At 56.9% G+C, this 25,211-nt stretch overlaps 1 protein-coding gene across 2 annotated transcripts; it reads right to left on the bottom strand.

The window, feature by feature from the left end:
* Positions 1 to 813: 813 nt before the first annotated feature.
* RUSC2 (RUN and SH3 domain containing 2) lies at positions 814 to 24,989 on the bottom strand. 2 transcript variants are annotated; one of them, XM_070939003.1, is made up of 12 exons: positions 24,926 to 24,989; positions 14,275 to 16,236; positions 8,229 to 8,990; positions 7,422 to 7,610; positions 6,927 to 7,070; positions 6,204 to 6,280; positions 5,448 to 5,622; positions 4,987 to 5,092; positions 3,643 to 3,689; positions 2,537 to 3,347; positions 1,857 to 2,015; positions 814 to 1,189 (listed from the first exon to the last, which is right to left on the bottom strand). In XM_070939003.1, the coding sequence occupies exons 2-12, from the start codon at positions 16,139 to 16,141 to the stop codon at positions 1,003 to 1,005; spliced, it is 4,524 nt and encodes a 1,507-aa protein (XP_070795104.1). In that variant the 5' UTR covers positions 16,142 to 16,236; positions 24,926 to 24,989; the 3' UTR covers positions 814 to 1,002. The 2 variants fall into 2 exon arrangements, with proteins under 2 accessions (XP_070795104.1, XP_070795105.1); XM_070939004.1 differs by lacking the exons at positions 7,422 to 7,610; positions 24,926 to 24,989 and having other exon boundaries at positions 14,275 to 15,678.
* Positions 24,990 to 25,211: the final 222 nt, after the last annotated feature.

Genomic DNA, 25,211 nt, shown 5'->3' with positions numbered 1-25,211 from the left:
GAATGACGCCCTCAGAAGGGTCACCAACCCAGCAAACTCCTGAATGAAGCATCAAGACAGCTCAAATTGTGTAGATGGGAGGGGGTCGCTGGGGGGACGGACAGCCAACATCTTGGTCCTGCAAAGAAGCTGGGAGGGGGGAATCACCAGACTGCCGAGGGAGCTCGTAATCAGCACCTTTTTTATTAATACGTGTCATAAATAAAGAAATAAATAAAGGCGAGACACCCTGTTCTAATGCCGGAAGTATAAATTAAAGATGGCGCCACCTTCACAACACCAGCAGGACCAACTCCTGCATTCCCATCCGAGTCCTCTGAGGGTTAGGGTTAGGGTGGCGAGAGCCCCACCCAGCCCACTCCCAAATACTGACTGGAACTGCCCACTGGCTGTGGGGGGAGCCCCCTTCCTCCCCACTGGTCAGAATACAACCCAGGTTCTGACCCCTCCCACACAAAAACCTCCTCCCCATCGAGTGGCATGAGGTTCCACCGACACCACCCAAGCTGTGCCACGGGGGCCCTCTGTTGGGTGCCTTTCTGGCTTCAAAGCCTCTGCCCTCGGTAGGAGAGCTGGTCGGACACACTCTTCCCCAACTGGTCAGCTGCTCCTGCAGAGACTGGCCGCAACTGGCTCCGTCTGCATGCATGCACAGAGACCGCATTGCTCCCACCGGCGTCTCACCTCCCCCTCCCTCCCTCCCCCTGCCCAGCATTAATACAGGTTAGCACACAGTCCCCCAAGTCTGGAGCAGGCCTTCCGGGGCCCCAGTGGCCCTTAACAGGGGCCCCATTTTCATTCGGACACGGCGTGGGTGCCACAGAGAAGAGGAAGAGGAGAGGCGCATGCACAGGAACGTTTGGCCACAGGAGGCCCCGGCAGAGAGGAGGAGCCCCCCCCCCTCGCCCAGGGCAGGCAAGAGAAGCTGGCTCCTTGGCTGAGTCTTGGTGAGGGGCCTGTTGGCCGGCACGGCTCTGGGCACCACCAGGGTTTGCTTGCCCGTCAATAATCGGCATCCTCCAGGTGAGTGACGTACATGATGGGCACCAGCCCACTCTCGGCTCCCTCCCTGCGGCTGCAGCGGAGCCAGTCGGCGTCCACCCTGCTCAGCACCCGCAAGACGTCTCCCCTCTTGAAGCTCAGCTGCCCGGCCTCGGTGGCAATGTGGTGGCAGAGGGCCTTCACCGCCCTGGGGAAAGAGAGCGTGCCAAAAGGGCTGGGAACTTCCCCACCCAGCCCTGGAGATGCAGCAAACGGCCTGCACCGTCTGCCTCCCCACCTGCCTTGGTCAAGGGTCTCAGGTTTCCCCCTAAAGCTTTTACTGCATGGACGTGGCTGCCCCCAACCATCAAGAGTCTTGCTGACTGCAGGGGAGCAGCTGCGTCCTCCTCCCTCAGCCAGAATAAATTCCACCACCCGCCCCTCCCTCCACTGTTCTCAGGTTCTCACGCACCCTGTAGGGGTCTCTTCCGCCAAGGGCCAGCTGCTCAGGCAGCCCTCCCTGAAAATGCCTGCCATGCCATGCCCACCCTCTTCTGTCAGGGGACAGGCAGGACGTGGTGCCAGTCACGCCAGCCAAGAGCCAGACCAGAGAGACTGGCTGCCCACCCCACCCCACCCCACCCCTGCTTCTTGGCAGGCTCAGGAGCAGAGCACACAAGGGCCGGGCAGCCCCCTCCCTTCCACAGGTCTGCTGCCCGAAGGGAGAGGAGGCCAGCCTAGGACAGCCACACGCAGCGCCTCCCTGCAATGGGGTCGATGCCAGAAGGGGGCTTGTCCAAGGTCTGGCAGCCCCAGAGCAGAGCCAGGCAGCTTGGGGCCTCCCAGTAGGCCAGCTCTGGCCGCAGCACACTCACCATGGGGCACCAGGGGAGGCCCGCCCGTCCGACCGCTGACCTTCGGCTATGGACAGCTGCTTGGGTGCCATCTCAGCCTCTTGCCACACACTGGCACCCACCGTCTGGGCCATCAGCTGGAAGATGGAGCGGTCCAAGCTCAGCCAGCCTGAGGGCAACCTGCAGAGCGGGCAGCAGTCAGGCCAGGGGAGCAGTGGGCACCACAGTTTTGCCTGGGAGTGGCCAGGGCCCCCGGGTGAAGCCCCCCCAGCACATCCCCTGCCAGCTGAGATGGCAGCTGCGTCCCACACCCCCCCCCACCCTTAAGCTCTGCCATGAGCAGCCGGGCAGCGCAACCTCCGCTCTGGCCCATCTCAGGACACAGATGCCCACAAAGCAAACCGGGACGGCCCCAAACTGACTCTTAATCAATGTCTCCTGTAAAGATTCTCTCTTCCGGTGGGCCACAAGGACCCCACTGCCCTGCCCCGTTCACAATTTCACAAGGGGGCATAAGAAGCCAGCCCCTTCGTGCTGCAACCCTCCTATCCCCCTCCACTCCCTCCTGCTGTTAGGCAGGGAGTCTCTGCCTGGAAGTCGGCCGTTCTCAGCTTATCCCACTTGGGGGTCCAGTCCAGGCCGTCCCACCCCACTCCCAAAGCAATGCCGCCAAGGCAGAGCCCGACTGCCAGGGACACTACCTGTGGGCTTGTTTGGGCTCCTTGGGCGCCTGGCGGGAACCGAAGAGGTGCGCCCACTTGGGCTGGCCGCTGCTGGGGACGCGGGTGACGGGCTGCTCCTTTCCCTGGGCTGTTGCCTGGTCCTGCTCCCTGCTGCGCTTCAGCTCCGCCAGCACGGCATCTGGGGGACTGCCCATCCAGAAGGGCCGGCCCTTCTCCTTGCTTTCCTCCCCAGCTGGAGGGCCCAGCTTCCAGGGGGACTTGGCCTCCTCGGCCGGGAGCCTCTCTCTGACTGGGGGGGCTTCTGTGGGGGGACAAGCCTCTGCGCCCTCCACCACCCCTTCCCTTGGGGGAGGGCCCTTCCTGGCCTCTGCCGACCTGGCCCCCGCCCTCTTCTTGCGCTCGTGGTGGGCGAGGCGGGCACCTTCCGGGGAGCCCTGAATGTAGACCTGGGAGCTCTGGGTGAGCTGCAGCCACCAGCTGGCCTGCCTGTCCTTCTTCAACTCCGGGGCCCCTTTGGTGGGCTCCGCTGGTCTCTCCAGAGGTGCCGGGCCCCGGGAGCCTTCGCCAGCCCGCTGGGCACCATGAGTGCGCATGAGCTGCAAGGTGGAGTGGGCGGAGAGCAGCAGGCCCTGCTGACCCTGCAGGAGCTCCTTCTGCTGCTGCTGCCACCTGCCCACCTGCAGCAGGTGGTGCTCGAAGAGCAGGTCCAGGCCAAAGGGCAGAAGGGAGAGTGGTTGGAGCAGCAGCAGCAGCTCCTCGAAGAGGCCCTGGCAGGCCCCGTGCGCCAGCGGCAGGAAGCCCGTCGGCTGGTAGTGCGCCTGCAACACATCTAGTGGGGGATAGAAGGCCACGGTCACCAGGGGCCCCCAGGCAGCAGGTCTGGGCCCCAGCCGGGCCGGCCAAAGGAGGCTCTGGGCTGCTCAGCTCCATCGACCAAACCCCCCTTGACCTTCCTGCCTTCTTTCAGAAGCTCAGGAAGGGCCACGTTGCCTAGTGGCATGGCAGGGGTCTGTATGTCATGAGCGGACGAGCCTCCTGAGGGCAGGGCCACTGCCTGGGCAACATCCCTGACCCATCCCCAGCACACGGCCCACCCCCAATCCGGTCAGGAGCAAAGGACCTACCCTCGTGGTTGTAGAGGTGGTTGAACCAGAACTCCAGGGACCGGATGCTGTTGGGGCAGAAAGCAGAGAGCGGGTGAGAACGGGCAGGACCGTCCGGACAGGCATGAAGAACCATTTGGGGACACAAGCCAGGCCCTGCTGGCCACATGGTGCAATGGTAAAGCTGCTGGCCTAGGAGATGGTGAGTTCTAGTCCCGCCTTAGGCAGGAAAGCCAGCTGGATGACTTTGGGCCAGCCCCTCTCTCTCAGCCCAGCCCACCTCACAGGGCTGTTGTTATGGGGAAAATGGGTGGCAGGACCACTAGGTATGTTTTCAGCCTTGAATTGGACCAAAGATATATGGAAAGACAATAGCAGGATAAGAATCCAAAAAACGGAATAATAATTGGCACCACAGCCTAAATTGTGTGCGCAACTGGACGCTTGCTGAAGAATAAAGAGGGTGGGGGGCATGTTGGAGACAGAGTCCAATGAGGCTCTGCCTCCTTGCTTATGGAGAAAGCGTCTCATTTCACTTTTACTGAGCAAAACCCCTCTGAGGAATGTCAGTCCGGCCCAAGGACAGAGGTTCCTTGCTTGGGCTGCTTCTCTCAAACACGGCGCCCCGATCACCAGTGTCCGTGCGCTGCTGGCCTCCCTCACCTGGGGGTCCTGACTGCTTCCCAGTTATCCTTTCCTGCCTCTCAGCCCTGCCCATCAGTCGATGGGGGGGGGCAGCCAAAGCGGGGGGTTGGGGGGGCGGAAGAGGCAGGGGGGAGACACCCTGGAGTAGTGCAGCATCAGAGTTGGAGCAGATTGGGTCCTTTTGTCTGCCTGCCCCACATTGGTACAAAATCCGTTTTATGTTTAGGCTGATGGCTAAAGGAGGTTCCTTCCTTCCCGGTGTCAATCTTTGCGTTCTGGCACTCTCATTGGTGGACTTCAACTCCCAGAATTCCCTAGCCAGCATGGCCAGGTTAGGTAAGGATCAAGGCTCAAGGTTGACTCAGCCTTCCATCCTTTCTAAGGTAGGTGAAATGAGGACCCAGTTTATGGGGGCAATAAACTGACTTTGTATAAAATATACATAAGTATGAAGGCTATTGCTTAACATCTTGTAAGCCGCCCTGAGTCTCTGGAGAAGGGCAGCATATAAATTAAATTAAAAAAAAAAAGGGTTAGGGTATGGCTGGCTGGCTGGCAAATCCTGGGAGTTGCCATCGCCAAGTAGCTGAGGTTGAGAAACGCGGCTTCAGGAGGACCCCTCCCTTGTGCTGCCTCCTTTCCAGGAACAAAGCAGCACACCCCACACTCCTGGCCCTCCCTGCAATGGGGAGGGGGGAGGGGGGAAGCAGCCCTGCTTACTTGAGGAGGCCGAAGATGAAGGCGTTGAAGCGCATGCTGTGGCTGGTGAGCTCCGGGTACTGGCTGACGCGGCTGTAGAGGCTGTGCAGGACCTTCGTCGAGGGCCCTGCGGGAGAGAAGGGGGCAAGGGGCCCTGTCTCAGTTATGGGAGCCCCCAAGCCTTCAGGTCCAAAAGGGGCCCCCGGAGTGACTCCCAAGCTAGTGTTCCCCTCCTGCTGCTCCCCACTGCCTCTTTTAAGCAGCCGGAGGGGAGAGAAACTGATCCTCCTTTGCTGGCACTCTGGCAAACCCACCTGCTTAGCAAGGCCACAGCCCCCACCCCCATCCTAGGCGTCTTCCTCTGGGTCAGGCCCACAAGCCAAGCAGGCGAGGGCTGATTGGTGCTGGGAGGGAGACCTGGGAGGAAGGCAGGCCGACCCTTGGGGGCCCAGGCAGGAAGGCCAGACCCCAAAGCCCCCTACCCAGCTGCGTGGAGGCCTCCACGATGCTCCAGGGGACGTTCCGTCTCTGGCCAACAATCACATCCAGCACGTAAGCCTTGAGCCCGTCACTCAGGACATCCCGGATGGCCGGACACAGGTACTTCAGGACGAGATGCCCCACATTAGGGCTCACTGAGCTGTTCCCCAGTTTGGCCTGGAGGAGAGAGGAGGGGTCAAATGGTGGGGGCCATGCCTGATCTCCCCCCCCTCCACAGCCCTCCCAGCACCTCCCGGGTCCAAGCGTTCCCCTCCCCCCCACCTCTGCCCTGCAGAGTCTGCATTCAGTAGGCTTTGGGGTGGCGCTGCTCTTCGAAGAAGCTGCCTCGGTCATATGCAGTCCAGTGGGGTAAAATCCATTGGGCTCGGCCCCGGCGATAGGAAAGCTTTCCTGGCAAGTAGGGTGGAGGTGGGGGGCAAGCTCTTGGCCCACCAAAGGTAGGCCAGATACATTTCTGCAATGCTTCTTAATTGTTACAATAACAGAATCTTGTACCCCAGAGAGTCAAGACGGGCCCACTTGAGTTTCCTCCTCACCTGCTCCTCTTTCTTGGGGCTGATCTTCCGTCTTTTCCAAGGACACCCCACTTCCTGCCACCTTCAATTGTCCCAAGGTGGCAGGGGCACTGGCAGGGCCCATGAGGTGGACATACCTTAAAGGGCCATGTCAGGGAAGGCCTCTCACTAGAACAATGGAGGCACTGAAGGGAAAGGAGACCAAGAGGAAAGCCAGCTCACCTTCACTCCAGGATCCCTGCTGGTCCCAAAATGGGCCACAATGAGGTCCACGGACATGTTGATTGCCTTGACGAGACCTGGTGGGCAGAAGGAAGAGAGGAGGCTGAGCTTGCCCCTCACCTGAACAGACCCCTCGGTCCCTCCTTCCTATCCAGGACTCAAATGTACCCTACTCTCTCTTCCTCTCAAGCTGTATGTGGGGGGGTGGGGGGTGCTGAAAGCATAGGGAGTGCTGAGCAACTGAGGGACCTAAAGAACCCAATCTCCCTTTCTCCAAAGACCCCCTCCCTCCAGAAACCTTCAGATACCTACTGCAGGGGTAAAACACTGCAACCACCCCTTGCCTGCCCCACGAATTGAACATGCTCCCCACGCCTAACATTTGTGGGGGCTTAAATGCGGAAACAGCTGGGGGGGGTCAGAGCCTCCTCTCCTGACCACATCAGATTCCTACCCTGCTTGAGGGTCCCATCCCCCCAAGCCCCCTCAGAAAATGGTTCTGCTCTGGGCAATGACCCTCTAGCCCGGCTGCCAAGGTTGGAGGGCGCCAGAGCCTCCTTCTCTGCAAGGGGAGCTGAGCCTTCCTCACTGCCCTCCATCCTCTACCTCTGCAAGCAGCAGCTGCTGAGGAGCCCCTCCTCCCGCACCCCTAGCACCTATGGAAGAAACCTTGGAAGAGTGCAAGTGCTGGGGTGCCCTCCCCCGCCCACCCCCCAGACCGACCCTTCTTCTGCAGCAGGTCGACGGAGACGGACTCCGTGTTGCCATCAGGGGAGAGGCAGAACTCGGCCGGCGGCTTCTCGGCCAAGGAGAAACAGTCAGGGAAGAAGTCAGGGAAGCTTTGCTGCGGCTCTTTCACCGCCGGTCCTGCAAGACACGGGGTGGAGGGGGGAGAAAGGGGGGCTATGGCACACCCACCTAGTTACTTGATTGGGCTCCGGGGCTGCCCAAACAGTCTCTGGGCGGCTGAGACTGTTGAAAGCAATGCCCAGTTTCAAAAAACATAAATCACATCCGTGATACCTCTGACCCCAGAGAGACCCCAGGCCAGGCTGGGGAAGAGACCAAATGGAGGGCAGTGGGCACTGCAGCCCCCACTTCTGGGGAACCGTGATTCAAGTCCACAGCCCCCATGGCCTCTGGACCCCTTAGAAGCCTTTCCTTGGGCCGACCGGCCAAGGGAGCCGGGGAGGGGAGCCTGCAACAGCCAAGGCGCACCGTGGAGTCTGGGTCCAGAGTGGCCCACCGGCATCTCCAGCAGAGGGTTCCTCCAGGGCGGCTTGTTCTCCAGCTGCTTCCAGTCCAGGTGGCCAGTCAGCCCTGCCAGGTCCGAGACGCGGTCCAGCCCCAAGGGGTTCCTCCGCCGGTACTCCCGCCACTTCAGGGCTTGCAGAGAGAGGTGGTTGGCTGTGGCCGCAACCGGCCGGTCGGGGGATGGGGAGGGAAGCCAAGGGCAGAGAAGCCAAACCAGAGGAGGAGACAGAGACAGGCGGCCATGAGCAGCAACTCAGCAGCAGCAGCATTTGAGCCGGGGAGACCAACCCCCCACATGCACAGGCACAACCTGGCCAGCGCCTTGTGATGTAGGCAAGATGGGGGGGATGAAGGAGGCCCTGAGGTCAGACTGCCTGCCTGCCTACCAGAGGCCTCTCATCCCCTCCCCCACTTTGCCTTGGGTGAAAGGGCGATTCAGGGGACAAATGGGGCTTCACTCAGAATCAGGCATGTCTGCATGGCCCCGACAAGGTGGCTGATCCCCGATGTGGAGCCCTCCCCTCTTGGCACTGCCTAAGGCGGCCAGAGAGGCAGAGGGCCTGGAGGCTACTTCAGGGCACCCTAGGAATAGGGCTGGTCATCTAAATGTTCATGGCTGTGAACTGGTGAACTTTCCGGTGCCCTTAAACCCTCAACTACAAGAGGCAGAATGGAAACAACGCCCCCCCCCCCCAAGTTATTAGGACGGACGGACACACACGCACATTCTGGGCATGCAAAGTTAAGCCTTTCCCTGCAATGCCCACCTACCATTAAGGGGCCGGGGGATGCCAACGCCCAAGGAGCTGAAGCTGGCAGCCTCGCTGCCCCCTATCTTCCACTGGGGTTCACTGTGGCTCTCCGCTCTGGCCAGACTCCAGCCACCGGACAACAACGGCAGGAGGGAGCCAACGGGGAGCCGATCCTTGGCCAGTGGTGCAGGGGGGCCTGGGGGTTCCTCCTTCTTGGCCACCGGTGAGGGGCTCTCACTCTGATTGTGCAGGACACCGGCCCCTGGATGCCCCTGGGTGGCACAGCTGCCAGCAGCTGGAGAAGCTTTGGTGCTGGGCAGGAGGTTGGCAGAGACTGGACAGGACTTGCTGCGGGGAGGCTGCGTCTCCGGGGTGGGTGAGCAGGAGGAGGACTCCCCGCTTTGGAAGAAAGGCACGTTGTTGCGCACCGGAGAGTAACTGCCCAGCGGGGACAGGCGAGTGGTCTCCGGCCCCGGCCCCCTCTTGGCATGGCCGTCACCTAGGGAAACCGCCCCATCGGCAGAACGCTGGCCTTGTCCCACAGGCCCCTCGGCAGAGGTGGAGGACTGGGAAGCCGAGGAGGGGGGTCGACTGGCTGGGCGAGCAGCAGTGGCGGCTGAGAGGCTGTAGAGCTGGGAGAGGCTGGAGGCCAAATGGCTGTGCAGGGCCCGGCCTTTTGCCGGCTTGGGAAAGTGGTGCTGGAAGACGAAGGGCTGGATGGGCAAGGTGGTGGGGCGCTGGTCCTTGCTGTAGCGTACCACCTTGCCATCCGCTGCGCCACCTGCGGAAGGGAAGGAGAGCAGAGGTTGCACTGCCCAATGAATGCGGCACAGCTGAGCCCAGCCCTCTGCACGGCTTGGCCTGATCGGTTGGTGTTCTTGGATGGTGGGGGCACAGGAGGAAAGGCAGACCACCCCATGCAGACCAGCAGGTTACGTACTCCCTAAGGCCTCTTCCCTAGACCCTGCCAGGTAGGGGGACCCTGGTTGGTTATTCCCCAGCATGACCAAGTTGGCGCAACCCGCTTAGCCAGCTCAGGATGTGGGGGTGGGGTGGGGGGTGGGGGTGGGGGAAGAGGGCTAAAACTGGCTTAATCTGTGCCCAAACCAGAATTTTGATTCAGAAGGATAGTTCAGGGCTTGGGGGGGGGGTCCCTCAAAATCCCCTTTTGGTGTTTCTCAAGACTGGGCAGGGCCATCCCTTCCATCTCTCTTCCTAGAGAGGCTTGCCCACCAACCATCTGCCAGGCTCTCTTCCCCTCTTAGTGTCAGGAGGACATGGGGAGGCATACTCAGCAAACAGGGTGCCAAGGTGCTTTCCGCTGCCACAAGTCAAGCAGGTTGACAAGAGAAGCCTTGATTTCAGAGCCCCTCCCATTCCCCAACCTCTTCCAAGTCCTAAGGCCTAAGGCTGTGCTTTAGGAGTGGCGTTTCTTCATTGGAGATCTCTGCATTTGCCCTGTTACCTTTCATCATTTTAGTTCACTTCTCCACCCTAATAAAACTGCTTTGAGTTTTCATTCTGCGGCCCAGGATGTCAGTTTTTCCATCCAAATTCAAACAATTCATTTTAAAATAAATCAAAACTATAGACACTTTTCTGAACTTCCCCTATCTTTCGAAATTTAGACTTGTGCTTACTAATTTTTTATCCTGTTCTCAGAGAAGAAACCTTCAGAGGCCTCCTGCCCACACAATGATTCCAGCCCTTTCCCAGTGTCAAATTTTTCAACTTTCAATTTCCAAACATCAGGGGTGCTCAAAAGTGGTGACATGCCTTGGGGAATGTAAAGATATTTTGGTTACTTTAACATAATGTAGATGTGTTTGGTAAGAAACTACATTAGAATCGAATCGAATCACAGAGTTGGACAGTTGGACCTTGGAGGTCTTCTAGTCCAACCCCCTGACTAGGCAGGAAACCCTACACTACTTCAGACAAATGTTTATCCAACATCTTCTTAAAAATTTCCAGTGTTGGAGCATTCACAACTTCTGCAGGCAAGTTGTTCCACTTATTAATTGTTCTGTCAGGAAATTTCTCAGAACATAAATATCATAACTTTTTAACATTTTGTTTGTTTCATTTCACAGGTTCAGCTATCTTTCTCTTTTTGTTAAACATTACTTTGTCTGAGAGTGTTAATACTGTTGGCCTCGTTTCCTGTGTGTGTTTTAATTGATCTTTTGATAATTGTGTGATAATTGATAATTGTAATGGCTTTTAAAAAAGAACAAGGCTGAGAACATTCACTCATATGAGCAATTTAATTGGGACTGGCAGAGACTTGTTGCCGCCTGAATTCCCAACATAGAGAGACATTCTCAGATACGACCTCCTGTTAAGAGAACAAAACAGTGATGATGCTAGAAACTGCCCATCAGCCAGTCTTGCAAAAGGCATATATCCAAAAGTGCTTGAAAAGTGGGAACAAGCAAATAGTTCTTTTGTGACCCCTGTTGACAATCTTGAACAAGATCCAAGAGAGCTGGGATCATGCCAAAAACATAACTCTTGGTAGAGGAAAGCTAGATGTCAAAGAGACTTTCACTGTGAAATTTGACAAACTGTTTGACATCCTCAACTGCAAGTGTCAAATTGTTCTGTGTGCTGAATTTGGCTGCCCTGCTGGCTGCAAAAAAAGAAGCTCACATTAGCTGTACCTGCCCTAAGGAGATGAAGTTACCATTGAAGGAACTTGCTTTCGTTAAATGTCAGAGGGACAAGATTGGTTCTTTTGGATCACATCAGATTGGTTTGCCAGATGTGCCTGAAAAGAAACAACCCGGCAAAAGGCAAACGCGGCAAGACGATGAGAGACAGAGGCTTGCTAAATAGAAGCAGAGAAGTATTCCAGACATTTCGATACTGACAAATGAAGTAATTATCTCTTATGATGAAAATGAAGGACAGACGACATGATGAAGATGAAGAGGAATGTGATGAAAGTTATGAAGAGGCCTTAGACCAGGGGTGTCAAACTCGCAGCGTCACATTGTCGTCATGTGACATATTGTGACTTTTTTCCCCTTTGCTAAACCAGGGGTAGGCGTGGCTAGCATGTGACGCATCTGGCCCACGGGCCGCCACTTTGGCACCCCTGCCTTAGACCAAACAGATGTGCCCTCTACTTCAAAAGAAAAGACAGAATACAGATTAGAAATAACAAATGCCACTATGCAGAGCATAAGATACGGTGTTGGTCTACGTGCCACTGCTGCCATTACCACAGCCACCTTCGTAGCTGCTGGCTTGATCACCAAAGAAGACGAGAGACTTGTAGTTGACCACAATAAAGTCAAGAGAGCCCAGGAAAAAAATATGAAGTCCCTAGATCAAGAATATGATGAGCTCTGTAAAAAGGGCGAAATAGAATGCTGCTGCTTCAAAGATAGATGAAACTAAAGTTATGCTGAAAGCAAACAATTCAGACCAGCAATTCCCCAGTACCATCAAAGAAGAACATTATCCTGTGTGTAGTGAGCTGGGTGGAAGATTCCCTTCAGAGAAAGACTCAAAAACAAGAAAACCTGCTCAAGTGATTGCAGATAATCTGATGTATTTCGTGAAGAAGAAAGGCATTGACAAAAGCTTGAAGGCCTTTGGAGGAGATTATATTAATAGTGGCTGGGAAAGTGGTACCATGCACTGGGTAGAGGTCAAGCTTGACAGAAGTTGATCTGGTTGGTGTGTGCACTCCACATGAATGAGTTGCCCCTAGGACACTTAATCACAAAATTAGATGGGAAGATCTTGTCTAACAACAATTGGGCAGGTAAAATTGGCAACGCCAGACATTGCAACAGAACTTGAGACTGATCCTTCATTCACCAGAGTTTCAATTGGTGAGCCTCTTATTTCACTGAGCAACAGTATTGTAAAGGATCTCTCTACTGATCAAGCGTATGGATGTAGGATCACACAGGAGAACTTCTCACAGATCTGGCTCTTCTGGATATTGGCCCTGTAAGCCATTTACGCTAGTTCACAACTACAAATAGGATTTATCGAAAATGGGTTTCAAAACATGGCTTTAATGGCAAAACTCCCCAAAACTTAAGAGTGATAGTGGAATACATCGTTGGTATGTACTACTCCTGCTGGTTCAAGATCAAAGTAAAACATCCTTGGATTGAAGGCTCGCATCATGTGTTGTTCCAGCTCAGCAAGTCAGACTGCCAAAGAAGGCTGTAGTCAAGGCTGTTTTGCCAACCATTCAGTGCTCAGCATGGTACTTTTTCAGTGAAACAATATTCCAGACGCTCTTGTTTTCAGATGACATTCAAGAGAGGAGAGCTGGTGTGGACAAGACCATTGACTTGAGGAGTGCTGGGAGATTTTTCTCTACGTGCAAGAGAAACACCTTTCATCAATGCCAGAGCATCCACTCTGCTGGAGCTGATTGACGGGTCTGAAGGTGTATATGAGCCACCTTTGACGTGCAAACTCACTGAAGCAGAAATAAAGAAGTTCATTGACGAACCAATGCAAGTACCACAGTGGCCCTGTCATGCCCAATCAATAGACAGATGTGTCAAACAGGTCAAAGAAACAGCAAGCAGAGTGTATCGACATGAGAAATGTGAAGGTTATATCAGAGCCCAAGAAGCAAGTCGGCGGCTGATGTCAAAGAACGAATCAAAACAAGACTTGATGAAACTCACTTAAACATTTTTGTAACTCAGATAATTGCTTTCTGATGTTAGTTTATGGTTGCATGGATTATTTTTTTGTTTAGTTAGATAAGATTCATGCAGAAAGTTAATTTTTGTAGCACAAGGTGTAATTTTGAGAAGATAAAGTTAACAGTATTTGTGGGATATAATGATCAGACATGGATTTACCATACCAAGCTAAACATTGTGCAATTGCAAAAATAATAGCATTCTTGATGTAAAAATACATATTTTTAGAACCCCTCACTGGAAAAAAATTGCAAAAATTAATTTTCACCCCATTAAATGACATACCTTACATGGCTGCAGAGCATCTCTTTGTCCAGCCGGTCCTTAAGGACAACCAGCAGTCACAGTTGTGGCCATGGGGACTCACTGTGCTGCCCACAAAGCTCACAACAGCTGTCTATGCTTTCCTGTTCCATCCTGTCCCTGACAGGCCCTAGGCAGACATAAAGGGGTGATGGCCGAGCAGGGGCTGGATTGCAAACCCCGGAAAAGTGCTGCGGCTGGACTGGGCTTGGAGACCAAGCATAGGTTGTCCTCTCCAGACTGTCCCAAGACACCAAAGAAGGTGCATCTTGCAGTTCAGGAGCATTTGGCCAGGGTGGGATGGTGGCTGAGGGGTGCAGTGGGATACCGAGCCTCAATTCCCTCAACTGCAAGTAGGAAGCAGTTTTCCTGTCCAAGGAATCCAACTGATTGAACCAGCCACAATAAAAAAGTGTGGAACCACAGCCACCCACTTCAATTAGGATCTAGAACAGTGATAGTGAACCTAGGATACAGGTGATACAGGTGACACACAGTGCCATTTTTGGTGACAGGCCCGCCTGGCCTCTGGGCCCTCTGGAAGTCATACGAGATGGTCTTGCTCTCACGCAGCCTCTGAGGCATCCAATAATTGCGTGAGTGTTCTCGTGCAACTTTCTGACGCTCCTGAGGCCCCATGGCAGCAGGGCCCTCTTGGGAGGCTTCAGAGGATCCAGAGGGGGAGAATCCAGAGGACAGGAACGTCCAGAGAGGCCTCTTTTGTCCAAGTGGGTGGGATGACACACCAGGAGAGTCATGGTAGGCATTTTCTCAATTTTTGACACTCCAAAAGGTTCATCCTCATTGATCTAAAATCCATCTAACCTTCTCAACCTGCCCAGCTTTGTGGCTCTCGCTGCAATGCCCAGTGCCCGAGGATGGGCCCTGGCCAGGACAGCCAGTCATCAGTCCCTGCAGCAACTTCCATGCTCTTCCCTGCCAATAGCCAGGGGATATCTCTGGGCCCCAACCTAATAATAGAGAGGGGTTTCTCCTGGCCAAAACCCCACTCATTTCCCCTCAACTGGCTGTAAAAAAGAGGCCACTGGGCATTCAGGGGCAGGGTGGGGGGCTTACCATCAGCTCGGGCTCGAATGTCCTTCTGGCCAAAGATGCTGCTGCCACCAGCCCCCATCTCTGACACTGCAGAGAAAAAGAGTTGTCCGTCCCCCTCTTGCCCACAGGTGGGCACCTCCCTGAAGCTGTGGGCTTTTCTGGCATCTTCACCTTCGGAGCATGCCAATAGCAGGGGTGGGAGGCTCTGGCTGTGCTGCTCCTGACTCTCCAGAAAGACAGAACTGTCCCTCTGGTCCTCGGGAATGGGCGAGAACTCCAGGGACGAGTCCCGGCTGGTCCGAATGGGCGGCGAGGAGCCATTCTTCTTCCGGCCCTTGGCCAGCTCTGCGAAGGAGGTGACCCGCTTGGGAGGGGAGCTCTGGAGGGCCAAGGAGGAGCTGTCACTCAGCTTGACCGGACAGCTCAGCATGCGCTCCAGGGAACCCAGCCGACTGGAGGGGCTACGGTCCAGGTGGCGGTCGTAGCTTCGTGAGCGCTGCCTGCCTCCAGCCAGGCTGGGCGGGGAGACGTTGATGTAGACCTGTCCTTCAATGGCATTCTTCTCCGACTCCTCCTGCAACTCATCCCGGGACCCCTCCGTGTCACTCTCCTCGGGTCTCTGGAAGAGGTAATACTCGGTGGGCTGGAGGGGGCTGCCCCTGGCCTGCTCTTCAGAGCAGCTGGTGATGGAAGAACCAGGAGGGCTGGGGGAGGACTGGGAGGACAAGTCGCACGTCACCAGCTTGTAGTAGTTCTGGGTGGCTACCACAAGCCGTGCCTGGCTTTGAAAGCACGCGGTCAGGTCAGAGCCATCGGATGGGCACGGATCGCAGAGTGGTGGGTAGGAGTTGCAGTTGGCATCAAGGACAGGGGAAGAAGGGTGGTGGCACCCGCAGGATTTCCCCAGCCCCTCCAGATCCTGCAGCTCTCCGGGCATTTTTGACTCTTGTGACGAGGAGTGCAAGTCGAGATAAAAGGCGGCCATGTCTGACTGGCTGCCCGAAGAGGAGTCACAGGACAAGGGGCCTGAGTTCAGGTTGGTGTGAGGGTGGCCGTGCCGCCTCTGGTAGAGGGTGCTGAAGTTGACAAGGATGCCATCGGAGCTGTTGCAGGAGGAGTCGCTGACATAGCCCATCTGCTGGTCCAGGGGCTCTGACTGGCTCGAGAGGCTGTAGCACCGGCAGCGCTGTAGTTCAGAGTTGGAGCAGCTGCACGTTCGGCTGCGTATGGCCTCCATATTGTTCATCAGGTCATCTGACTCGCTGGCCCACTCCTGCTCCAGGGAGAGGCTGGAGGGGTCCCCACGGTGGCAGCTATACTCATCCAGCTCCATGCATTCTGTCGCCATGTGGCCCTTGTCCTGAGCCTCCTCATCGGCTGCCAGGCCAGCGCCGCCTTCCACGACATCCACCCGGTGACCCCAAGGCCTCACCACAGGGCTGCTACCATGCAGATGGAAGGGAGGCAGCGCCGGCTCGTGCAGGCGGAAGGCGGACCGGCCATCATGCAGGCGGAAGGACTTCTGTCCCAGATCGTCCTCACAGAGATCCCAGGCCTCGCCGTCCCTCAGCAGGAAGGGGTTCTGCCGCCGGGGGGCTGCAGGGGCAGCCAGTGTGGGGGAAGGGCTCTGCCCACCCACGGGCTCTTCTGGAGCCCCGTCTGAAGCTCTGAGGAGGCTGCTGTAGACCAGCGAGTCTGCCTGCAGAAGGGTCCTCTCGGGGAGTGAACTGGTCCGCCTGACCCCCAGGTCAGAGGGGAAGAAAGGGTTGGTGCACTGGCTAATGCTGCCGCGCTGCAGGTCCGGAACCTGGCAATGCACCAGCGGAATATGATGAACGATCAGCGTTTCTCCTGTCAGCTTGGGGGGGCTATCCATCTTCGGTCCCATTTGCCAGGGCACCTGCAGTATTGAAGCTACCCATGGAAGGGCCCTGTGGGACAGAGCAGGCTGGCAGAAGACACCTCCTCAGGGCAGCCCAAGACCTGACAGAGACAAAAACGGCACCCAGAGTCACTGAGGGCAAAGTCAGCTTTCAGCAGTTCTCCCCACCCCCAGCCATATCTCAGAGGACGCCTCAGCAGCCTCTTCCCAGGAATTTACATAGGAATCTCCCATGGTGGAGGGGGCGATGGGCAATTCTGCAGGCATGTCTCCACACAGGAGCCTCACAAGCAGCATAGGCAGCCCCCCCCACCTGCCTAGTGCCTCCCTTTCACATGGGGTGGGGTGGGGTCTCAAGGGCTTATCTGGTGACTGGCTTGGGAGCAGGCGGGGGCTTCAGGACCAGCGGGTCCATCTACACTGTCATGGGTTAGGCAGCAACCCAATCCTAGCCCAGCAAGGAAGAGATTGGCATGCAATCTGATGTGGTTGCCTACTTGGCATTCTCACAGGAGGAGGCACCATTTGTGTGTTTCTGTTAGACTCAGTGGCGTTGAGGCGCCTGGAGGTGGAAGCCCCACAGGGAAGACAAACTGCACTGCACGGGAAGAGCCGACGCTTCCCTCCTCAAGAGAGAGAGGCCAGCGAGTCACAGCAGCCAAGGGGCTCCAGGCGGGGGGCTTTGCTTCTGCCTGCCTGCTCCAGGACACTGGCTGGCTGGTTAGAAAGAGGTTGCTGGAATGAAGGTCAAGGGCCAGACCCGGGAAGAGGACCCCGTCTTCCTCCATCACTTTGAACATCCCCCTACCCTGACAATCGCATCAGTGGTGAAATCCAAATTTTTTTACTACTGGTTCTGTGGGCGTGGCTTGATGGGCATGGCAGGGGAAGGATGCTGCAAAATCCCCATTCCCACCCTACACCTGGGGGAAGGATATTGTGAAATCTCCATTCCCGCCCCCCTCTGGGGCCAGCCAGAGGTGGTATTTGCCGGTTCTCCGAACTACTCAAAATTTCCGCCACTGGTTCTCCAGAACCTGTCAGAACCTGCTGGATTTCACCCCTGAATTGCATGGGCCGAATGGACAATTTTGGGTTGTACTGACTCAGACAAAAGTTGTCGAGGGAGCCAGTGTGTTATGGTGCTGAAGGCTGGAACCCAGGAGAGTTCTTGTCCCGCCTGAGGCCCAAGCTGGCTGACCTTGGACCAGTCACTCTCTCTCAGCCCTGGAAAGCAGGCAATGGCAAAGCCCTTCTGAAACCTTGCCCCCCAAATGGCACAAAACCTTTGCAACAACAACAACAACAACGTTCTCTTTGTGTTATGCCCAGGGTGGATCAAAAGGATTAAAGCTGAAGGTGCCCAAAGTCACTCGATGGTGACATTGGAGGCCTGTAAACTTATAAATAAATACAAGAAATAAAGAAAACAAGGCCTAAGGCCTTCCCAGAGGCCACCCCAGACCTTCCCGTGGCAGCTGCCAGATTTCCTGGCCGGAGCTCTGAAAGGAGCAACGTGCTTCCATTTAACTTGGTTTGTGTCTGAACAGAGAGGTCTGCAGGGGTGGTCCAAGATGGCCGGCTCTGATGGCGCAGTCCAAATGCCACCTGGTTTGGGGGCATGTGGATGAAAAAACGGGCAGAACCAGGAGAGCATCAGCATTCTGCCTTTTTGGACCATAGCTGCCTCGGCCTGGCCATTAACTGTTCCCTTCAAGCCAGGGAGAGACTTTGCCATGCTGCAGCTACGGGCTTTTTTGTGCCTGGGATTTGTCTGAAGCAAAAAGAAACAGGAAGAAGCCACCCCCAGGCTCCCTGCCCTCCTTTATTGGGTCTTTCGCTGAGAAAAAGCAGCTGCTAAATGTTCTCTGACCAAAATCAATGGGCCTCTGGAGCCCCTCCCCACCACCTTCCCGTGTCCTTTCAGCCCCCATCAGCTGCCCCATCTAGGGCCCCCCAGAGAAAGCCCCTCTTTGCACTGGTCACTTCCCATCCATTTTTGGAGCTGAAGGAGAGCCGGGTCACGTCTGAAAGGCTTTCAGGCCGAGGGCGCTGAGCTCAGAAAGAGGAAAGTCTTTAGGAAGCAGAGCAAGGTTAAAGGGGGGAGGAAAAAGGGAGGGGGAGCTCAGAGGGAGAAAAGAGAATGAAGTCCGAGGTATCACAACATATGCACATGCGCTGCACACCAAGCCAGCCCGGGATCCTCACCAGAACCCACCCATCCCCCGGTCTCTGCGTCCTGATCCTGCCATCCTGGGGTCTCTACAGGGCTGACCTGGAGACAGTTCAGGAAAAGAGGCCAATCTCTCTCTCTCTCTCCTCTCTCTCTCTCTCTCTCTCTCTCTCACACACACACACACACACAAGGCCTAAATGGCGCTCTTCCTTCCTCTGTCGAAAGCTGAACCGCCAGAGGCTGGACATTATCCTTGCATGATGAGATCAGAGGCGGGAGAGCCTCTCCTTCACGCCTGGCCCTTTGGGGACAGGATTGCTTCCATTCTCATCTACAACATCCTGTGTTATTTTCCACAATCTGGCTAGTAGCACCCCATGGGATGATGCCTCCCCCCCAAACCTCTCCACTATTTGCCAAAACAAAAATAATTCCCCTGAATTTGGCCCTCCAGCTCCAATTTTCTGCCAGAAACACCTGCCTTCAAAAATAGAGACCACTTTTAAAAGTCTCTTTTCGAGAAACAAAATGCAGGCGAATGATTGAGGAGGAGAACGGATTAGTCCATGGTGGCAAAAATCAGGAGGAGTCCAGTAACTCCTTTTCCAACTGCCAAATTTTATTAAAAAGCAGCAACTTGTCTGAGTTCTGGTGCTCTCTGAACTTGGTTGTTTTCTTGTAGGCGTTTCATTACCCAACTAGGTAACATGACCAGTGCTAGGAGGGAGAGGGCTGCTTCGCTCTCTGTTTATACACAAGTGGCTCGCTCTGTTAAGTGTTGGTGGGGGTGTTGATTAGGCTGCAGTTTACTGCTAGCTTGTTTGAGTTCCTTGTTTGCAGTATTGCTTACTGCTAGGTTTAAATCTCTGCTTATCTGGGTGTTGACTGCAGGAGATGTTGTGGTCTTTTATCTGTTTGATTTTCTCTAGGGAAGGAGCAACAGCTTCATCACCAAGAAGAAAATCCTCCCACCAACACTGACAGGGCAAGTCATTAGTACCAGTATATATAGAGAGAGCAACCTCCACTCCCTTCTAACCCTGGTGATGCTACCCCCTTGGGCCATGAAACATCTGGAAGAAAACTGCTGAGCTCAGAGAGCATCAAAGACCCCACAGTACTGATATCTTCAACAAATTTATGGGTCAGGAAAGAGGCCACCCGAATCCTGATGCTTTACCAGGAGCAGCAAAATAAGCATCTCAAGCTTTTGGAAAAGGGGAGGAGCATCCAGGGGCAGGGCTACAATTCCAAAATGACACCCCCCCCAGATTTCAGTCTGGGGGAGACAAAGTCTGGAAGAGGAAGAGGAGGAGAGACATTTCCAGACACCGTCATGGAGAAAATCTCGGCCACAACTGGATGGCACCTAATCAACAAAGCCCCCCCGGCCCTGGACAGATTCAGTGACTGCTACGCCTGCCATCCTGGCTGGGAGCAGGTATGGTGACTGCCCCCTGCCGTGTCTTCCCAGGATGTCTCTGGCTTGGCCAGCAGGTTCGGTGCCCCAGATTGGCCTGAGCCACAGCTCCTCCCTTAGCTTCCTTGGCAGAGGAGAGCCGGTGGGGACGGATTTCAGAAGCTGAGCCCAAAGGCCAGGAAAACACCAGGGAGCTGTTGGGACGCCCCGTCTTTGGGGCAGCCCAAAGGCCAAGCAAGGGGGCAGTTCTGTCATGGCCAGAGTTTAAGAAAGCTCCCCCCCTCAAGGGCACAAGCCCCAAAGAGACAGGGGGAAGGGAGGGAGCTGTCAATTCCAGATCACTCTGGAAGGCTCTTGTGTCACCCCTGGCAAACTCAACTTCAATGGCATCTTTCCCAGCCCTAGCTGCCGACACAGGGGTCTGTTCAGTCACAGTGAGAAAACAGCCCTGGGCCTTCCCATCTCTGGCCTGGAAAAGGCCAGGCAACCCCATGGAACAGCCACGGCTGCCCTGGGGCAAGGAAAACTGGGCCCCTTCCTTCCTTCCTTCCTTCCTTCCTTCCTTCCTTCCTTCCTTCCTTCCTTCCTTCCTTCCTTCCCTTCCTTCCCTTCCTTCGAAGAGGTAAGACCAATTCCCCAATTTAGAGGTGCTTCACTGTGGTGTCATTCTCTGTTGCCTCCAGAGCTTCCTTGAGGAAGGGCATCAATAAGGATGAGGGAGCCCCTTCCAAATGCAGCTGTTGGTGCCAAGAAATCCAAGTTGGCGCTTGGCCGAGCTCCCTGCCCTAGAAAGCACCTGGGCCCCAGCTGTCACCCAGGAGCAGCGAGACTCCCACTCTGCCCTCTTAGGAAGAGAGCAAGCGAGGGCCTCTTTGCTCCTCCTGAGTCACTGTTGCTTGGACTGGCCAAGCACACATGGCCCCCAGACACCCCCCCCACTTGAGACCACATGCAACAGGAAACGGACAAGCAGATATGCCTCCTTACCCCTAGGAGGGCCTCAAAAAGGGAGGTATGACCGTGATCCCTGCATTCCCCCCCCCCAAGATCCTCCATCAATGAGTCATCAAGGGAGTTTCGCCTTCGACCATCTCTAAGTCAACAAGGGTGATGTCTGCCCTGCCAGGCTTAATACCCACTTGGTTGGCACCATCTGTCCCAGAGTAAGAGCTCTGTGCCCTTGAAACCCTGCCCAAAAGCCCCCCTGGGTTCAACTCAGTCTGACATCAGGTGCCCCCAGCACAATCCATGCAAGACCCGCTCTGGCTGCTTGGCTCCCTTCCCGCCAGCCAATGAGATGCCATCGCTACCAGGGCAGACTTACAAAGCTCACCTGGCTGGCACCAAGCTCCCAGGCTGGCAGCCAGAGCACACTGGTCCTTCCTGCACAGCCTCGCCCATTTCTGCAACAAGTCAGAGACCTGCTCATCAGGCTCAGGTGAGTCCCAGGCCCACCTTCCTGGGCTGCTGAGCATGTGGCTGTGGTCAGCAGAAGGCCTGTCCGGCTCAGCCCCGGCATCTGAACGCACCGAGGGGAGCAGCTCAAGCAGGAAAAAACAGAACAGAACAGAATAATAGAGTTGGGAGGGACCTTGGAAGTCTTCTAGTCCAATCCCCTGCTCAAGCAGGAGACCCTCTACCATTTCACACATGTTGCTGTCCAGTCTCTTCTTGAAAACCTCCAGTGATGGAGCCTTTCCACTGGTTAATTGTTCCCCCTGTCATGAAATTTCTCCTTAGTTCCAGGTTGCTTCTCTCCTTGATTAGTTTCCACCCATTGCTTCTTGTCCTGCCTTCAGGGGCTTTGGAGTAGGTGGACCCCACAGGGAGGGAGGGAGGCATGGAGCACAGGAGCAGACAGGTAAAATCCTGGTAAAAGGCGGTTCACTTGCCATGGGAAGGGGGCGAGGGCAGATGCCAGGCGAGAGGAGGGCTGTTTCCCAAAAGAGGGGGCAGGAAAAGGCCCCTCCTGGTGCAGAGATCGTCCTCCGGAGTAGTCCAGCCAGAGCCTGGACCCACCACACAACCCAGTCACCCCCAAGCCCTGCTTGGACTCTCTGCTGCTGGTGTCACTCAAGCATGGCTAGCGGGAGCTGTGGGGACCCAGCCAGCAGCTCTGCCACCCCCCCCCCTCAAGAGCTCCTTTGGCCAACAAGCCGTTACTTGAGTGGGGCGCTGGCTGCTCCCTAAATCCTGCCAGGCCGTTGTCTGCTGACTGACCTTCAATTCGCTGCCCCCCAGGCCAACTGCTGGCTGCCCCTTCCTTTGTACTGGCCCTGGCTGGGTGGGATTTGCCCGCTGCAGGTCCTCACTCGGACGGGCTCTGCCAAAGCATTCGCCAACTTGGAGGTGGGGATTTTCTTAGCCTCTTGGTTAATGAATCCCTATCATCGCTCCATTTTGTGGAAATGAGTTCCAAACTCCAGGTAAGCGCAAAATAGAGGATAGCTTCCTTTGCTCTGTCCGGCACCTCCCACTTCCGTCTTCCATGGAGCCCTCTCCCGCTTTCTCCAGAATGGGAGTGGGGGTGGCTGCTGAGAGCTCTGGATCCATGGCTGCCCCCCCCCAGTGCTAGCCCCACCGCTTGGCTTATGCTGGGGCTCCAGAACTGCCCATCCAAGGGGAGGCCTTTCTGCTCCAGCAGCAAGCCAGGGAAGCTCATCTGAAAGCCCCTAAGGGGGGGGGGGGCGGCAAGATATTCCAAGCAGGCTGCTGCCTCTTGCCCTCCCTTCTGCTGCCTCTTGCCCTCCCTTCTGCTGCCTCTCAGCCCAGCCCTCTGGCTGCTCGTTTCAGCTCAGGGTTCCTTGGTCTGCCCCCCCCTCCTTTCAACATGGCAGCTTTTCCCTCTTTTTCCCCTCCGGCTTCTCTCTGGAAAGCTCAGCACATCTGGCTGCTTCTGCCACTGGGGAGGACCAGGAGGGGAAGGCGGCCACACCACGCTGGAAAAGGCCTGGCTGCAGAGGGAGGGGGGAGCTATGATCAAGCCTCATCATTTGAACCTTTCAAGCAGAATGGAGCCCTGGGGATGTTCACACCCTCCCTGCATCCAATTCTGTCACTGTGCAGAGCGCAAAGCCTAAGCAAAGGGGGGGGGGAGGAACTGCCATGGGGACCATCCGTCCTGCAAAGGCTGCTCCCTCCCCACAAAGCCGCTTTTCTTTCAGTGCAGCCGACCAAGGCTCACTCCCCAAGGAGGGAAGGGGAGCTTTCTCCCCAGTGCAGGAGGGGGCATGAGGGGGGCATGCCAGGAAGGAGAGTCAAGTGTCCATCCCCTGTCCCGTCATCGCCCCCCCCAACTCCCCCCAGGCTGCTGCCACTGTTGGAGAGCTGTCAAGATCAGGCTCTCCACTGAGGATGACACAGTGCCCCCCTCCCACCTCCAACCACCTAGCAACATCATGGCGCCATGGGCCGCGTTGTCCTCCTGCCTCCCCCCCAAAGATTGCCCCCATCTCTCTCCACAGTGCCAAGGAAGGGCAGTCTCTGGAGCAGCTCCTCCTTGTGGGATCAGGCGAAACAGCCGCAGGCTGGATGTGCCTCAGATACCAATGAAGCCAGGGAAGGCCGGCCCGGTTGAGGGGGCCCCTCCTGCCACTGCCGACCCAGCTTTGGCTCTCATGCAGCTCAGTGGCATTGCTGCGGTGCCCAGTGGACTCTCCCCGGCTCTCTTCCGAGCCCCCAGCAGAGAAAGACCAGCCTGGCCCAGGCCTCTAAGGGGAGGTTGGCCGGCGGGCCAGCTGCAACCCCCTTGCTCTCCGGAACCTTCCTGAGCCATCCAAAGATCGCACCACACAAGCAGGCCCCTCTGGCGGGAACCTCCCTCAGCTCTCCCTAGCGGGTCAGAGAGGCCAGGACACAGGCACACACCTCTGGGGCAGGCCGGGAAACAGCCACTCGGAATACAGAGAGCAGCCCAGTTGGGCCAACCAGGCTGAGCCCCAAGAAGCCCGGCTCCGGATTTCAGGGGAGCTGGTGGGTAGTGCCCATCAGCTCCAGCCATGGCACTTCTGGGGCTGCCATCTGGGCACAAGTAATCCCCCCATTGCAGCCCAACCAGGTGTTTAAGTACAGGGGGCTGGAGATGGGGAGCAGCTATTTAGCTCCTGATCTGTGCTGGTTCACCACCCCCCACATCCCTGCCTGGCACTTGCACATGCCAAGGGGCAGCAGGGCAGACAGAGGCCTGCAGGCACCCTCTGGCCAATGGTGGGGCCTGGCAGGGTTTGGGAGTGGGGTCTGGACCAAAATCCCTCTGCGTGCAGCTTCCAAAGGCTGGGAAGAGTCTCCAGGGAAGAGGGGGGAGGGGGATGTGACCCCATAATTAGAGAGCAGGACCACAGCTGGCCACCTTGCCCCGTTCGTTCAGGGCTCACCACTGGACCTTTGCTGGCCCATTCAGATCACACAACACGCTGAGCACTAAAACAGATTTGGAAGGGGAACTTCCTTCAGACTTCCTGAATTTTCGGGCTGGAAGGACAGAGGTCACCACCTTCAGAGGGTTTTTTCCTTCGAATTTCCAGAGTCACCTACAAACCAGTCCCGGTGCTCCCCCATCCACCTAACCCCCACTCAGCTTCTTCCTCAGACAAGCTTGCTAGAGGCAAACTTCGGGAAAGCAGGACAGTCGCCCCTGACCCAATTAGCGGGTCCCAACGGTAATTGGCCTAACGGTGCAATGCCCACCGGACAGAATCCGAACCGCGGGGTAGTTCTGGGTTGTGCGAACCCCGCCAGAAAGCGGGTCCAGCACAGGAGCCCGCCGGAGGGGCCCTTCCTGGCCAGCCGCTGGGCAGAGGCCTTTCCTCTAGACCGGCGGCTCTCCGGTCCAGCCCGCGCTCCCTGCAGACATGGGGAGCCCAGCCTCGCCACCTGACGGCCGGCCCTCCCCTCGGCTTCTGGAGCTGCTCGGCCCCGCTCAAGGTCCCGACCAGGAGCGAAGCAGCCCCCGGGGGGCCCGGAGAAGGAGCCGGCGACCGAGCAGCCCCTCCCTCGCGCGGGAGCAGCGGCGGCTCCTCCGGCGCAGCATCTTCCTCCGTCTCCGCGGCCCGACAACCGGCTCCGCAATGGCGGCGCAGACAGACACGCCCTGAGCAGCCGCGCACAAAGGCGGCCGCCGCCGCAGCGCCCAGCCACCGGCTCCCCTCGGCCACAGCCAGCCCCGAGCGGCCGCCGCCCCCCGCCTGGCGCTCACCTCGGCCCGCCTCGCTCCCTCCGGTGCGGCCGCGACCGGCTCTTCCACCGCCGCCGCCGCCGCCCGCCGGCTCAGCCTCGCATCCTGGCAATGCGGCGGGGCTGCGCAATCCCGCTCCGCCGCCCCCGCCCTCGCCTCCGCCGCCGTGACGTCGCGGCCCGGCCCACAGCTCGCCCAGCCGCCGCCGCCGCGCAGCCTCGCCGGCCCCGACGCTGCGGTGGATGGCCGCCTCCTGACCGGGAGAAGCGGCGGGGGAGGCTGCGGCCGAGCCCCCCGGCGTCGGATC

This window comes from Pituophis catenifer, unplaced genomic scaffold, assembly GCF_029215685.1.
Source record: "Pituophis catenifer annectens isolate HBS135680 unplaced genomic scaffold, rPitCat1.0.hap2 SCAF_2, whole genome shotgun sequence".
Lineage (NCBI taxonomy): Eukaryota > Metazoa > Chordata > Lepidosauria > Squamata > Colubridae > Pituophis > Pituophis catenifer.
This window is presented reverse-complemented; position numbering and strand designations above follow the sequence as displayed.

Bases quoted from the DNA above. Each gene is read 5' to 3' on its own strand.
- RUSC2 (XM_070939003.1), bottom strand. From the start codon at position 16,141: ATGGGACCGAAGATGGATAGCCCCCCCAAGCTGACAGGAGAAACGCTG. The intron at 7,611-8,228 runs GTAGGTGGGCAT...TTGCGGCCACAG, and splicing joins CATCCCCCGGCCCCTTAATG to CCAACCACCTCTCTCTGCAA. The intron at 7,071-7,421 runs GTGCGCCTTGGC...CGTGTCTTGCAG, and splicing joins CTCTGGACCCAGACTCCACG to GACCGGCGGTGAAAGAGCCG.